This window comes from Castor canadensis, chromosome 7, assembly GCF_047511655.1.
Source record: "Castor canadensis chromosome 7, mCasCan1.hap1v2, whole genome shotgun sequence".
Lineage (NCBI taxonomy): Eukaryota > Metazoa > Chordata > Mammalia > Rodentia > Castoridae > Castor > Castor canadensis.
The window spans coordinates 146,570,024-146,585,367 of NC_133392.1; the positions used below are offsets into that span (position 1 = coordinate 146,570,024).

At 49.8% G+C, this 15,344-nt stretch overlaps 1 protein-coding gene across 7 annotated transcripts in view; it reads right to left on the reverse strand.

The window, feature by feature from the left end:
- Positions 1-6,848: 6,848 nt before the first annotated feature.
- Zbtb40 (zinc finger and BTB domain containing 40) overlaps positions 6,849-15,344 on the reverse strand; it is a 68,601-nt gene continuing 60,105 nt past the window's right edge. For 5 of the 7 annotated variants that reach the window (XM_074081048.1, XM_074081050.1, XM_074081046.1 and 2 more), the window contains 4 exons: positions 14,864-15,026; positions 14,086-14,172; positions 12,625-12,851; positions 6,849-10,763 (listed from right to left, as the gene is read on the reverse strand). In XM_074081048.1, the coding sequence (XP_073937149.1) occupies positions 10,569-10,763; positions 12,625-12,851; positions 14,086-14,172; positions 14,864-15,026 (672 nt within the window). In that variant the 3' untranslated portion in view covers positions 6,849-10,568. Of the gene's footprint in view, positions 10,764-12,624; positions 12,852-14,085; positions 14,173-14,863; positions 15,027-15,344 lie in introns of those variants that run through there. The other 2 variants (XM_074081049.1, XM_074081051.1) reach the window with 2 other exon arrangements.

The window sequence follows — 15,344 nt, forward strand, 5'->3', positions numbered from 1 at the left end:
AAGATACTAGATTGGCAAGTTCACAGAGACAGAGTAGAAAAGCGGTTGTCAGGGCCTGGGCGAGGGGCAGTGGAAGGCCAGTGGGGGACAGATATGAGGCTTCTTTTGGGGGGTGAGGAAAATGTTGAAGGGGCATGAGCTTCAATGTGGGATGGTGAAAGGGCTCCAGAGATGGATGGTGGTGACGGTTGCCCAACCATGTGAGTGCACTTAAGATCACTGAACTTTACACTTAAAATGGCTTGGTAGATTTTGTGCTATGTATATTTTACCACAAAAAAGGTAAAAAACAAAGCAAAGCACAGGCATAAGTGAACACGTGCTCAATACTGTCTATGGGTTGTTTGAGGTGTTATAGAGTTGGGAGGACGCTACCATTGGCTAAGTGACAGGTGGCTGTCTGGAGGTTAGGCACTGGGCTGGACTTTGGAGGGCAGGGAGAAGCTGGGTGGGAAAGGTTGGTGGGGGATGGTGGCTGTGGCCAGGAGGCAGGGGGGAACCTGGGAGTGTGCACTTGGCTGGGGAAGCCTGAAGCATTGACTCCCACCCCTCTGGCCACGTAGGTCTGAGTCCCTAGAAAGGCTGTAGGAAAGGTTCTGATCAGGAGATGTGAGTATGGGATCCAGAGGACTCTACCTGAGTCCTCCTGAGTGATGGGCTGAGCAAGCCACCCCCGAGCCCAGGTCACCTAGTCAGGAGTGACTTGGAAAAGACTCGGTGTCCAGACTGTCTCCAGGCTGCCTGTTGCACTGGTGCTGAGGCCACACAGCCTTGGAAGGTGTTTAGAGGAGCTACTCACAGACCCTTCCTCTCTGTCTCCCCATGGGTGCCAGAGTGCAGTCCACGAAGCACAGCCTTGTCATGCAATGGCTGGCCTTTCTGCAGTGGGGAGTCAATGGCAAGCACCACCAAGTCCCTCTCTGCAGAACCACACGACAGGCTGCAAGGGTCTTGCCTTATGCTCCAAGTACCCCATCCTCCTGTTTCACAGATAAGGAAATAAGACTCTGGGAGACTGGAAGCTTGCTGAGAGCCCGGGACCAGGCAGTAATAGGGTCGTCATTTGGCCGTTGGAACTCTCAGCCCTTGAACCAGGGCCTGTAGACTCTACCCTTAGGCACCAGAGTCCAGACTATGAATCACAGCCTCCTCCTGCAGCAGCTGGGCAGAGTCACTGTCCTCATACCTCACTCTCCTGGGCCAGGCCCTTCCCAGCTCTGGGAAGCTTCCCCTTCCAGGCCTAGATGCTAGGTGCTTGTACCTGTTAGCTCCTCCCAGCTGTGCCAGAAGCACAGCCTCGACTCAAGGCCCTTCTCCCAGTAAAGGGGAGGGCCAGGCTGTCACTGAGACCCTCTCTGGAGCCGCTCTCCATCCCCGTGCCCACGCCTCAGCCCAAGGAAGGCATGTTATCCACCAGGACAGGGAGTTGCTCCACCATCTTTCCAGTTGGGCCTCGGGGTTGCTGAGCCACCCTCATGCAGCAAAAAACATACTGGGGCCTTCACTATGCACGTGCCACAGGACAGACAGCCCTGAGCTGGACTCTTCTTCTGCTAGATCTCTCTGAGTCCTCACAGCACTGTGCCCGAGGCCCCATTACAGATGAGCAGCCCAGAGACAAGTCACACGCTGACGTCAAAGTGGCAGTGTCAGACCCAGAATTCTGAATTCACCGCTGTGCCATATTGGAGAAGGGCTCTTCCAGGTTTTCCAGTCCACTTGCAGGGAGCAGGGGTGGAATTGGGAAAATGTCCAAGGTCACACAGCTTATGAGTGACAGTGAATTTAGTTTTCCCATGACTTCCATTATACATGTGCTGGCATATTGCCACAAATCTTGTTAGTTCCAAGATGAGACAAAAATTGCATTTAAGATTATAGCATATGCCAGCGCTGTCATCCCAGCTTCTCGGGAGGCTGAGGGAAGAGAATTATTTGAGCCCAGGAATTCAGGGATAGCCTGGGCAACACAGTGAGACCTCACTTCAAAAAAAAAAAAAACAAAAAAACAAACCGAAACAGAAAAAGGTTATGATATTCTTTAAAAGTGTGTTTACCTGAGGCAAGACCTTTCTACAACAGTTGTCAGGAAGCCACAGATAAGCAGGTGAGGCTGCATCCTGAGGGCTGCGAGCTTGACCGGCTGGCGCTGTGTGTGGACACAGCTTGTGTGCAGACAGCAGGCTCGGTGGCATGGCACTTTCTTGAAGGCAATGAGGACCTCCTGGCTGCCACTGAGGAAACTTCTCATTTCCTTTTAGTTCAGGCCTGAAGCCAGTGAGAAACAGGAGCAAGAATAGGACATTTTGTATTCATGCCACTGTGACCTCTCAAGCAAAAGCTGAGTGACCTTGAGCAAATCTCACCACCTTCCTTTCTGAGTGTCCACTTGCTCTCTGTGGTGGGAACAAGAGTGTCACCACTGCATATGCATAGGCAGTGTCAGGAACAGCCAAGATGGAGGGAGAGCCCTGACACACTGTCTGTGGGTAACAGGTGCTCAATGAGCAGTGTGCACAATGACAAGGACAAAGATGGGGAGGGCAGAGTGGAGATGGACTGACTGTAGGAGCCCTTACTGAATGGCATGGAGTCTTCTGAACCTTACAGCCCATGTTGGCCTCGTTCAAGTGCCTTGCTTCTCAAGCCTCAGCACCAAAGGAAACCTCACAGGGTTTAGAACCTGAAGAGCTGGGTGCTCCCCTCATCCAGTTCTCTGGCGTCTAATGACAGCCACACCTGCATGAGGCCATTGACGTGAAAGTCAAAGTTTCGGTTCCTCCGTTACACAGGTGTTCAACAGCCAGGTGTGACTAGTGTCTCCCAAACACTGGATGACAAAGCAAACTGTGTCTATCACCACAGTCCTACTGGACACTGCTGATCTGGTGACCTGAACCTTGGATGGGGGACTGTGCTAGGGATGGTGCAGGTGGCTTGACCCAGGGCAGAGGCAAACAAATGGCAGCTTCCATGTCCCATGCTATCCCTGCTGCTGCTCTAGGGCCATGCTGTGTGCCCTCCCTCACCTGGCCTGAGATGAACTGCTCCTTGAAGTGGGTGTAACGCTGGGCCCAGTTCTTCGTTCTTCTGACTGCTCTTGGCTGCCTGAATGAGGAACTTCCCTGAAACCCCATTCTCCTCATTGGTGTAATAAGGCAAGTCTTCCAGCTCAGAGCCTGGCTGCAGAATCAGCAGTGGTCACAAGTCTGTTCTGGGGAGCAGGGCATGAGGGACAGCATGGTGGGGTAGGGAGAGCCTATATCTGCTGTCAGGGAAGGTGAACTCCAAGTCCACCCCTTACTAGCTGAGGACCTGCAAGGCTGAGATCTTGCCCTGTCTGAATCCGTTTACTGTAAAAGGGGATGAAATAGATACCTCCCCTAACTTTCATGCTATTATAAGGATCAAAAGAAATAATCAGCCAGGCACAGTAACTCATCCCAGAAACTCAGAGGCAAACATTGGTAGGACCAGAGTTCAAGGCCAGACTGAGCAAAACGTTAAGAGAGACCCCCCCATCTCAATCAATAAGCTAGCATGGTGGCACACACCTGTCATCCCAGCTACATGGAGGCTATAGGTAGGATTGCGGTCCAAGGCCAGCCTCAGGCAAAAATGCAAGACCCCACCTGAAAAATAACTAAAGCAAAAAAGGGATGGAGGCATAGCTCAAGTGGTAGGGCACCTGCCTAACAAGTGTGAGGCCCTGAGTTCAAACCCCAGTACCAACAACAACAACAAAAAAACCAACAAAAAAAAACCCCAAACCAAAAACCAAACATGAAAATGGCTGAGTGCTGCTGGAGAGTGAGGCACAATGTCCCATCCACTCAAAAGTGAAGGCAGCCACCTTTTCTTTCTGTGCCCCACCTGCCTGGTACCCTGCTTCCCTGGAAGAGGCTTCTCCTGTTTGGGACAGTCACAGGAACACCATGGGGATAGGTCAAACTGTTCTGCTGTGGCAGGAGCCTGGGCAGCAACAAGTAGGCTCTGCTGTATCTAGGGGGGGCAGCACCAAGAGCACTGGCCTGAGGTGTTTGTCCAATACCTCTGCTACTGGTTCTGCTGCTCCCTATGTCTATGACAGACCTCTCCTGGGCACCAGCCATGTGCCTGGCACTAGGGAGGTGCGGAGAGACAGATGGCTGGGACCAGTCCTGCCTTCCAGACACTCACAGTCCAGCCTGTTTTTCATCTTCTTCCTCACAGAAGCCCACCTCACCCAAGCATCAGAAGCATCTGTTGGGGAGGGGGTTCTGCAGTGGAGAAGGGTCCACCTGGAGCCTTGGGTCTCCTGGAACATGATAGTATCACTGTCCCTGAGCACTTTCCACATGCCAGGGCCTTCTAAGAGTTACTTTTCATCTCTGTGATTGCCTTAAGAGTTTGCATCACCTCTGTTATGCAGACAAAGCCATCAAAATAAAGAAGAGTTAACAGGCCCAAAGTGACACATCCGATAGGGGACAGAGCAGGAATCTGAACCTGGGTGGGAGCAACTCCATAGCTGGGCTCTGATCCACTGCGTTTTACATTGCCTTCTGACATGATGCTCTTCAGTAAAATGGTTGCTATTCTGGAAAACCTTTTTCTCCTTTAGGAGCTCAGGATGGGAAAGATGGGGAAGTCTGAGAAGCTATGATGTGTCCTGGAACTTCCGGGGCAGGGAGTGCGTGCCATATGCTATGCTAGGATCATATGGAGTCCTGGTGGGACCTGTGGCTGTTTTGCATTCCAAGGGAGCCTTGACCATGCTGGCAGGTGTTGACTGAGGCCTGGTGAAGCTGCAAGGGGGATCAGTGCTCCAAAACAGCGACAGGTCCCTGGACCACTAGTTCCAGAACAAGGCAAGGCCAGGAGGTCACCTTTCCAGCCGATGAAAGCAGTGTTAGGTCTCACTAGCTGTCTCAGGCGGGGTGGACGGCATGGGGGTGGGGAGTCAGGGCGGGGGAGAAACGGAGCGAGCAGGTAGGGAGACTGGCCTGGAGCTGTGACAGCAGGCCAGGTGTGACAAAGCTGTTCAGGGAATGGAAGCATGAATAAGTGACTTTTCCCAGCTGATTAGGTGCTAAGAAAGAAATGCTTCATACAGCACAGTGTTTAAGATCTGGCTCCTGTCCCAGCAGCGCTCTCAAGAACCATGGTGATTTCACCGCTCTGACGCTGGTTTCCTCACCAGCCTTCCAGGGATTCTAACAATTATTGCCATTTCAGCATTGATGCCATGATTTTATGGAATAAGGACTTCATAAAGGTCTTAGTACAGGGTCCAATGTGTGGTAAGCACTAGCCAACAGCAACTGTCAACTGCCAGAACATCAAGGTAAAAAACAGCAATCACTTCCCCAAAGACATTTGTAGATGCCATGAGCCTCTGGTCTTCAGTCCAGAGTGGCTTGGGGCTCTGGAATTTGTTTCTTGTATATAGTGCTTGCCCAGCTTACTACGATTAAGTCCCCAGGCGTGGGAACCTGATCCTCCACCCACCACTTCATCTGGCAGGGAACTAAGCACATAACAGGGGCCTTTGGACTCCCAGGACACCAGGACTGACAGACCTGTGCAGCTGGATGTCTGATGTGCCAGGCTACTGCCTGGGTGCATGTATGCATGCATGAGCGTGTGTATGCTTACAAGAACAAAGCAGTCTTTGTCCTTGACAGGGTCACAGTTACTGATAAAGGATCTTAAGTCACTCTGTGACAATCTAATGATTCCATGTTTCCAAACCCACCAGCACCTTATGTGACAACTCTCTCCCCCACATGTCACAGCAGCACACAGACACCCTTCTCCTCAGCGGCAGCCCCTGGTCGCTGAAGCAGCTCTCGTGCTGTCCTTCTGGAAAGCCAGCTCCGTCTGGACCCTGTGCAGAACAGGGACTTCCACCTTCAATGGAGGGAAAGGCTGCTTGGTCCTGTAGGCCCCTCCCCATTTTTTTTAATCAGACCCTCCTGCTGGCAGGGCTATGATATGCCTGCTGGAAGGGACCGTGAGTCCCTTGGCCGACCTTGTCTGGATGTGTTTGATCAGCTGTCTCTGGCCTGTGCTGGGGGCCCTGAGCAAGAGGAGCGGCAGGAATGGTGTTTGATCAGAGTGGCTGGGGAGCTCCAGCCACTAGCTGCTCTGGGTCTTCTGATAATCTCTCCTCAAAGGACAAAGAAAAGAGGATGTTCTGCTAGTCTAGCAGGTAACTGAGGAAGCAGGCTCTTCTGGAGTGGAGAAAGGACAAACAAGGACTGCTGCTTGACCCCAACTGCTGGTCCTTCTACATGTCCAACACGGTACTCCCTACTGCCAGGGAAACCAAGACAGCAAAGTGATTCCCCTGTCCTCAAGGCACTCAGAATCCAAACTTTTGAAGTTGAGGAAGGAAAAAGGTACAGACTACACCACTGCCTCCCCATGGTTTCAACTGTGCAGCGGGTGGCTGGGGTAGCCTCAGAGTGTAGGGGAACAGGAATGCTGGGCAAGTAAGACTTCCATGGCTCAGGACTCCAGCCACCCTGGGAAACCTGTCCAAATGTCAGCACAGTGGGCAAGGCTGCAGACATGCAAGGGACAGAGAGGTGTGGATGGGATGAGGGTGCCACTGTTGGGGAAGTGTGTTCAAGAATACAGGGTGCGGCTCCTCTTCCCCTTAGAACAGCGAATCCTCCTGTCTCCAGCAGCAGGTAAGATTTACTAAGCACCCACTGAGTTCACTGTCCAGAGCAAAGTGGACAGAAATCCAAATGTCTCAGTGGACAAGGGACCTATACTCTGGTAGCACTGACAGCTCCTGGTGCCAAGGAAAACATGGGTCTGCAACACCACAGTCCAGCTAAAAGTCACAGAGCACAATCTTTTCAAGTGTGTATTTATTCACACACATTAGTGTGTACTGGACGTTAACAGCTTACAATCCCATTTATACAGCATCACATGGGTCTGCCTGTCCCGACCCTGGGTGTGACAGGCCTTGCTAAGAGAAACCACAGACACCTCCACAATTTGGAGCAATCTACAGTTAACTTAGGAAATGATTCCTCACAATGTAGTCCCCAAAGAATGGACAGCTACTCTCTTCCTTATAGACCAGGCCAAGAGTGTAGCAAGTTTCTGAGTTTCAGCTGTGCTTCTGAGTTTTTGGCCTAAGTCCTACAAGCCCCAACATTTGTTTCCATGGCAACAAAACAGTGAGCCTGCCCAATACTCCCTTCAACACCAAGTCTTTTATTCCTGTTTTCTTCACACCTCCCAAATATCCTTGGAATCCACTGGGCCAAGCAGAACACAGCTCAGTTGCTGAGTCCCTCCTTTGGGACTAAGGGCTAATTAAAGCATCTTCTCCATTCTTAGCCCCAATTTAAGATGGGGCTAGAAATAGTGCTCGTTTCCCTAAGACTACCTGTTCACTCTACATAAGACCGGTGGTTTCTTTCGTCTCTTAGTCAATACAGGTTCTCAGGCACATGAAATTCAAAGGCATATACTTCTCACCATATATCATCAGCTCCAGGGATGAGAGAGGATCTTCTCAGGGTCCCCTCTCACCTTTCCCCTCTATTCTGATTGGGCTCACAAATAGAGAGGAGACCCGGTCTCCTCACTCACCATTTATCTGTTCCTCTTCATCCTTCAGGCCTGATTACCAGGGCTCTAGCCTGAGGATGAGGCTACAGGGTTTCCCGTGGGCAGGAGTGAGCCAGAGACTACCTCAGAGGTACCTGTACCCCAGGCAGGCCCAGTGGTCACAACACAGATTCGGTACTTGCTAGGCCCCAAGTTTCTCAAACACAGGGCTTTGGAGAGTAAGACAAGCTTTATAAACTAAGCAAGACAAAAAAAAAAAAAAAAAAAATCTGTCTCTGCCACACTGTGACCCCTCTGGTCCAGGTTCCACTCATGCATTCAGACAGTAAGAGTCTCCTCTACTTAAGTAATCCATGTTCTTCAATCGACTTGCTGCCTACTTACCTGCAATGGGCCAATCTTGCTCCCTAACTGACCCCGTCATCCTGGTAGAATCAGACACTGTTAAGAATCTGTCTTTCCCTCCTTACCAGCTGATTATAAGCTCTAGGAACAGAGAAGACCTGGCACCCCACTAAGTACATCGTGTATTCCACTGTGAAAGCCCCAGAGTTCTGCCCAGGGCCATGAGGTAAGGAGACCGGTTAAGAATGCCCTTCATGAAGTGGTTCAGGCCTTGTGGGCAGAAGTGGTAGAACTGAAATTTTTCTACAATAAAATGTTCTCTAGAAAGTAGCTAAGATCTCAGTCAGCTCAGAGCAGACACCAGATTTAGGATGGCCTCCCTGTGCTTCTGATGAGAACCAGCCCTGGGTTTGTCCTCCTGACAGTATGCTTGGGAGGAACGCATCTGACAGGCCTGGAAACAAGTCTGTCTTCACCACTGATCTCAGCACAGCTAGCTTCGGTCTAGTGACTCTGAAGAAGAAAACCTAATTCAGGGTTTTTTAGTGCTGATACTTGGGTTTAAAACTCAAGAGTTTTTAATTCAGGAAACTTTAAAAGGCATTTTCTCTTCAGCGTTTTTTTTTGGCAGGAAGAAGTTTTTGTGACACTGCAGTTACTAACTCTACCCCATGAGTTTGAGGCAACCCATTCTTGCCTGCTGGTCTTGGCAGCGAGGCCTGGAAGCACTGCCACTCCACTGTCTTTCAGTGGGTTTTATCTGGTGCTAAAGAGAGTCAGGCCATTTGCCACTTTCAGGCTAAGATCTCCCTTTAGTCTCTGCCAGCCACAGACTGAGAAATCTTAAGATAAGAACAACTGTGGTATAAACAGTGAGGTCTTCCCAGGGAGGCGAAGTCTTAAGGTTTGAGCACCATCTTCTGGTCAGTGGCTTCTGAGGCTGACTTGCCTTTAAAAACTTAATTTACTTCAGAATGGGAAGACCATTCTGGTTGGGTGTGATGGTGCATGCCTATAACCCCAGCACCTGGGAGGCTAAGGCAGGAGAATCACAAATTTTAGGGCAACCTGGGAAACACAGCAAAAAGCAAAACAAAACCAAACCAAGACCACCAGGATGGGAAGTTCCCTGAGCTGACAAGCTCATGTGATTTACCTATCAAAATGAAGATAGGACCAGGGGCTTAGGGTTACATGTTTAGAGTGGGCTGGCCAGAGCCAGAATCCACCTGTGGAAACGGTCACAGGGCTGCCTGCACAAAGTCAATGTCAATGGCTAGCCCTTAAACCAACTGGTCAGTGTTGGGGTTCTGCCCTCTGCTCTTTTAGCAGGGGCACCATTTGCCTGGCTGGCAGCAGACCAGATTTGACGCCACCTCTGTACATGGTCCTGGGAGATGTGCTTAGAAAGAAAGGTAGGCTTATCTTTGGGTGGCACGAGATTGAGCAACCAAATCTGGTAGGGAATTAAGTCGCCTGCAGTGGCAGGGAGCCCTGCCTATTGTGTAAACACTGCACTGGCCCACTTCAACCTTTGGGCACCCAGGAAAGAAGATAAACGCTACTCATTCTCTTTAAGCAGCAGGAACCTACAGCCATCTAATTGCACTTCATATGGATTCCACAAGCCATTAATTACCAGATTATATTTTAGGAACTAAAGATAAAAAGCCTGTGAAATTCAGACTCAGAAAGCTCCCTGACCTGCAGTGAGTATGCAGTCTGGGAATGCTGACAGTAGGCCAAGCACAAAAAACATGGGCTGGTGGCAGGAGCAGAGCCAGGGGCCATCTCCCAAGAAGAACCTGCCCATGCTGGTTCATTAGCAACATCACACACTCAAGAGGAAGCCAGAGAGAGGCCTCTAGGTTTGGGAGAAGGTTTAGCCTTTGATTAACGAAAGGGGATGAGGAGAACATGGGAAGGAGCTATGGGAACCAGCTTTCAACTGTCAAGAAAGAAGTGCCATGAAGAACACCCTAGGAAAGCAGAGTGTGTCTTCGCAGCTGACAGCCCCACATGAAATGCTTCCCCCTGTCAGAAACACTCCAAAGGCTGTAATTTGGGGAGGGTTGACTCTATCGATCAGGTGGGACCAGGAATGAAAATGAGGGCTTCCTGCATTATTAATACTGCTACCTTCCTACTGCCGCACTAGTGGGCACTGCCACTGGATGCAAGGGGACCTGAGGTGGCAGGGTGGGGTTTGGGGTGATTATAGAAGTAAAGAAGAAGAATGTGTTCAAGGCTGGGGTACCCAGAGGCTCTGCTGTGCTTGTCTCTCATTTTGCAATGGCTGAGGCACTGACAGTATTTGTAGCCCCCCTCTGCAGGCCCAGATGCACAGCTAACTGCCTTCCTGCCTGCTAAGAACTGCTGGCACCTTACACCTTCCTGGCCAGCCTGTTCACCAGCCTCCATCCCACTGCTCTTTCAGAACTAGACTTCCCTGGGGTGGGGCAGTGTCCCGGGCCTGAGCCCAGCCTGTGGGAGGGACGATGGTGTTGACAATGACTCAGACACTATGGGTTCTATAACAATAGAGTCTCGCTGTCTTTCTGTCTGTTTTCCAAGTGAGACCGCTGGGATTGGTGCTGAGATTTCTCTCTGGTGCAATGCAGGTGCCCAACCAGATGAGCAGCCATTCACTTGGCCTCACCACAGATCAGGGTGACGGTGCCATCCAGCAAATCCTCCACAGTCACTGCTACAAGCTCAGAGCTGGTTTGAGATGTTTGAGAATCTGGCAATGTCACAAAGACCTGTGAGTTAGCAAGCTGGGACTCCTCCAAAGTGATCACCTGCTCAGTGGGGGCCGCTGGCTCTGGAGTCTGGATTACCTGAAAGGGAAAGACCAGAAGCTGCTTTGGGCAGTGTCCACAATGAACTCCCCAGAATTTACATGTCTTCTACCTCATGCTATAATGATGATATTTATGTTTTCACCTGAGGAGAGCAATTACTTGTGCCTAATGGGAAGAGGCAAGTCTAACACACCAGTGATGCAAAAGAGAAGGCAGGTGAACAATTTAAATAACTCTGTGAACTAAATTGCTATAATTTCACACAGTGCGTCATCTCAGGGCACACAGACTCTATGATTACACACCAGTGAACATGGGCTCAGTTTCTCACACTGGGATTTCTTATCTCCAGGATGACACTGCAGAAGTGAGAGCCATTTGAGAGAAAACCCACTAGAGATGGTGGGTCTCAGCCTGAGATATAGAAATAAGAATGACTTACAAGAAGCCTAGGGCTGCCAAGGTGGTATCTGTGGACCTTTCTGGGGCTGAAAGCCTCCTTGGAGGTTGCATGACTGCAGAATTCAGTTGGAAGAAAGTGACAGGACCGTGGTTTCTACCACCTCATCCATTCGGCTCAGTGGCTGGAGGGGCAGGCTGGTTAGTGGCTTGTCTCCTCTACAGGCCACAAATACCCCTCCCATGCTTGCATCATCTGCCCAAGATGGCCTTCTCAGCTCCAAGTACTATTTTGTGGCTAGGCACACCTAGACCAGAGAGGTTCCTGCTGAGCCTCCAAGTGGAGGCTTCTGACCTGTGGACCCCAGGACAGCTTGATGCCCTTGGTATCTCTAAACCAGTATGCCCCAAAGGGCATAGCCACCTGGCTCCTGAGAACCAGTCAAGAGCGGAGAGCAGGCACAGATGAGGAGGCCAAGCTCAGCACTGCTCTGTGCTCCACAGTGAGATCGACTTTGGCTTTCAATCAACAGTGGTCTAGCTTGATAGTTTCCAAACTCTTTTCCTTTCTTAGAATTAAGCTGTTTCATCCCCCACAAAGGTGACCTTACCAAGAACCCTAATTTCTAAAAATCTTTAGACAGCAGAGTATGACTCTGGCTGGTGTTCCACCAGGAGCATCTGGAGTCCTGCCCACCTGACCTGCCCTCTGTTCCCCAGAGGCCACAAAACATGAGTGGCTTACAACTGACTCAGCTACAAGACTGGACAGTGGACCAGTCTAGCAGATGAAGCCTCCATCAATTTATAGCTCCTCTTTAGCATTTTCATAAATCACTAACAGCAGTAGAACTCAGTTTCTTTTCCTTTTCTGCCCACCCTCTCTGAAGGACCAGGGAAACAAAGAGGTAGGATCAAGGTTGGCCTTCATTTCACTTTGTTTTTTGGCGGCACTGGGTTTGAACTTAGGACCTCAAGCTTGCTAAGCAGGTGCTCTTACCACTTGAGCCACTTCACCGGCCCAAGGTTGGCCTTCAAACATCAAGAGGAGGTGGACTTTTCACCAGGTGAGGTTAGAGACCCAGGCATAGGCAAGCATGTGCTGCACGTGGCACAAAGGAGCTGTCCACAGGCTTCACCTGCCGGTGGTCTCTGTGCAACAGAGCTCAGCCCTTCTCCAAGGTTTCCTGTGACTCTTATCACACCCCACAGTGCTTCTCAGAGGTGGGAAATGTGTGAATTGGGAAGATAAACCAAGGCCATTCCACTTTTGGAAATTCTTGTTTCAAGCTCCCTCTTATCTAGGTACCACCAGAAGATTAGAACTTTCTGATCTGTTTGGTCAGAGGCCCAGAGACCCTAAGACCATTAAGACGTCACTTAATGGTCCCTTTAAGAGTCCCATAGAGCAAGACTGGCTGGTGGGACACAAGTGCCTCCAAAGAGGCTCCAGGAACCCTGTGTTTGCACTCTATGTACTTAATGGCCCCAGAATCACCTGTACCACCTGTGAAGCAGCTGTCTGGGCCTCAGTGCCCGTCAACTTTGGGTGCTCAGACTCCAAGTGGCTGTCAAGCTGAACCTGGGAGGTGAAGAGCTCCCCACAGAGCTCACAGGGGAAGGTGCTCTCTGACTGCTTGAAGTGCTCTGTGGTGACGTGGTGCTGCAGGGCTCCAGGAAAACGGAAAGTAGCTGCACAGTACAAGCACCTGAATGGCTGCGACCCTGTAGGAGGGGGAGGCAGAATAGATGGGCTGAGTTGCTCACCAGAGCAGGGGAGGTGAGAGGAACAGTGAGGACTGAGGTGAAGAGGCAAAGCCAGGTTTCATGGGGCCTGAAGCTTGTAGGATTTGAAAGGATCTCCTTATAAAACAGCAAATGCAGAAGCAGATGCAGAGCCTTGGAAGGGTCCCCTACAAGTGAAGGACCCTCAAACTATAGTTTCATTAGCATTCAATTTAGACTGAATCTGCTTCTGCTGAAGTCCATCATTCTTCAATAGTAGACAATGATGCTGACAATACTATATTTCGTCAGTTTTAAGAATTTTAAGGAGTACATTTTAAGATCTCTGAATAGGATCAATGGTGCCTCCCTCTGACTGCTGTGGACCAGATGGCAGTCAGACACAATTTTCAATGGCCATGCAAGAAATCAAGGCTTGTAGAACATGAACCCACAGCTTGGAAGAATAGCCCTAAGACAGCATGGTACACACCTTTAACTCACAGGGACCAAATAATCCTGGAGGGAGGAGGTAAATGCTGAAGGGTTAGCTGCAGTCACAAACCAGGAATCAAAGGAAATATAGTGGTGTGGTGTGTGTGGGTGTGTGTGTGTGTGTGTGTGTGTGGTACTTGGATTTGAACCCAGGACTCTATGCTTGCTAGGCAGGCACTCTACCACTTAACCCATACTCCAATCCCTAAAGGAAGCCTAGTTTTACATAATGTTCATGAGGCCATGGCAGAGTAAGCTGTGGGAAAACAAGCCCATAGACAGTTGGGCTTGAAAGGTCCCATGAGGCCAAATTCTTCCCTTCCTTGATTTATTCCTGATGTTTTCTTTCTTGTGTATGCACAGAAGAGTACGTGACATGATGAAAATCTAAGTCAAATTAAGACTAAAATAGCACTGAGAATAACCTATAAACTCTGATAAGAAACATTGTCTAATTGGTAGTACTTTCCTTTCTAAATGGTTCATTTAAAATGGTACATCATATAAGTGGCATTTTTAATTTGATGAAATAACATTGACAATCACGGTTAACACTTGAGGGATGCTCACAGGTGACATCTCATGAAGTTGGGTACTACAATTGCTCTCCTCTTTCAGATAAAGAAACTGAGGTACAAGTCAGTTAAGGGACTTAGCCTGGGATGAGTAGCTGTGAGTGGTGGGGACAAGACTCACACTCAGGCAGTTGTGCTCAGGGGTGTGCAGAAGGGGCTCTGACCTGAATGCTGACATTTGATGTGAACCTGTAGCAGAGCTGGCGTGGGGAAAAGCTCTTTACACTGGTCACACTCATGGAACTTCAGATCTGTAAGTGTAAAAGGAAAAATGTAGTGAGAAAGGAAAAAGGATGGCTCTTCTGAGGCTGGAGGGTGAGGGAGCTGGGATGTGTAAGGACTCATACTCCACAACATATCCACCAAGTGCTTGTACCTGGGGAGACTCGTGCACGCTAGTGATAAAGAGCATGGACTTGGTCCAGACTGTCTGGACACAAAGAGGGTTGTCAGAATTAAATGGCAAACTATACAGTGTGTGTGGCTGGTGCCCTGCATACAGGAAGTGCTTTGCAACTGACAGTTGTGATTATTCTCAATTTACCTGCAAGGTAGGTGTTAATAATTCCCATTCTCAAGAGAAAAAAACAGATTCAGAAAAGAGACGTCACACACCAAGACTTAGCTGGTAAATGCTGAAGTCAGAATTTCTACCTGGGTCCTACTGACATCCACTGACACCCTTCCCATGTGCTGAAACTGAGTCTCGCTTGGGAGATGTAGGAGCTTACAATGCTGTAGGCTTCCAGGTTTGAGAATTGCTGCCACTCAAGCTACTGAAGTGTGGGAATGGAGTCCTTCAGGTGTGCTGCGCACAGCAGAGGTGGCCACCACAGCACATTACGCTGAAGCACTGGGAGCCACCATCTCTGGACAGAAGCCAGGTGCTAGACCATTAAGCCTATCCCATGTGCCAGCTCACCCTCTGGGCACCAACTTCACCTGCATGCTCTGCTTTGATGTGTGCCTTGTGTTCGATGGTACTGGAAAAGGTTTTGTCACAGGAGCTGCACTGGAGGGATGAGAACTTGGATGATCGATGGTTCTGAGCTGCAAACACGTCTGGGTGGTGGGTTCGATTGTGGTACCACAAACCAGATAATTGCTGCAAGCAATTTAGCAAGTGTTAAATCTTAGAAAGTTCCAGCAAGCTAGAGGACTCATGAGATTCTCATGAAAGACAGAGAATGTTCTGTGACAAGCTCATGGATCTAGAATCACACCTTGAGAGCCTGTCACCTGAGTGTGGACATGAGAGACTGGTGTTAGTGAGAACAGGCAACTGTGAATTCATAGAGGGGCTATTATAGCAGGGTTCAGCTGGTCCTCCGTAAGTTCTCACTCTTCACAACAATCTCACAAAGGGGTGTTAGGATCTTCCCAAAGAGGCAGAGGCTGAGGCCCAGAGGGGCTAACTGACTTT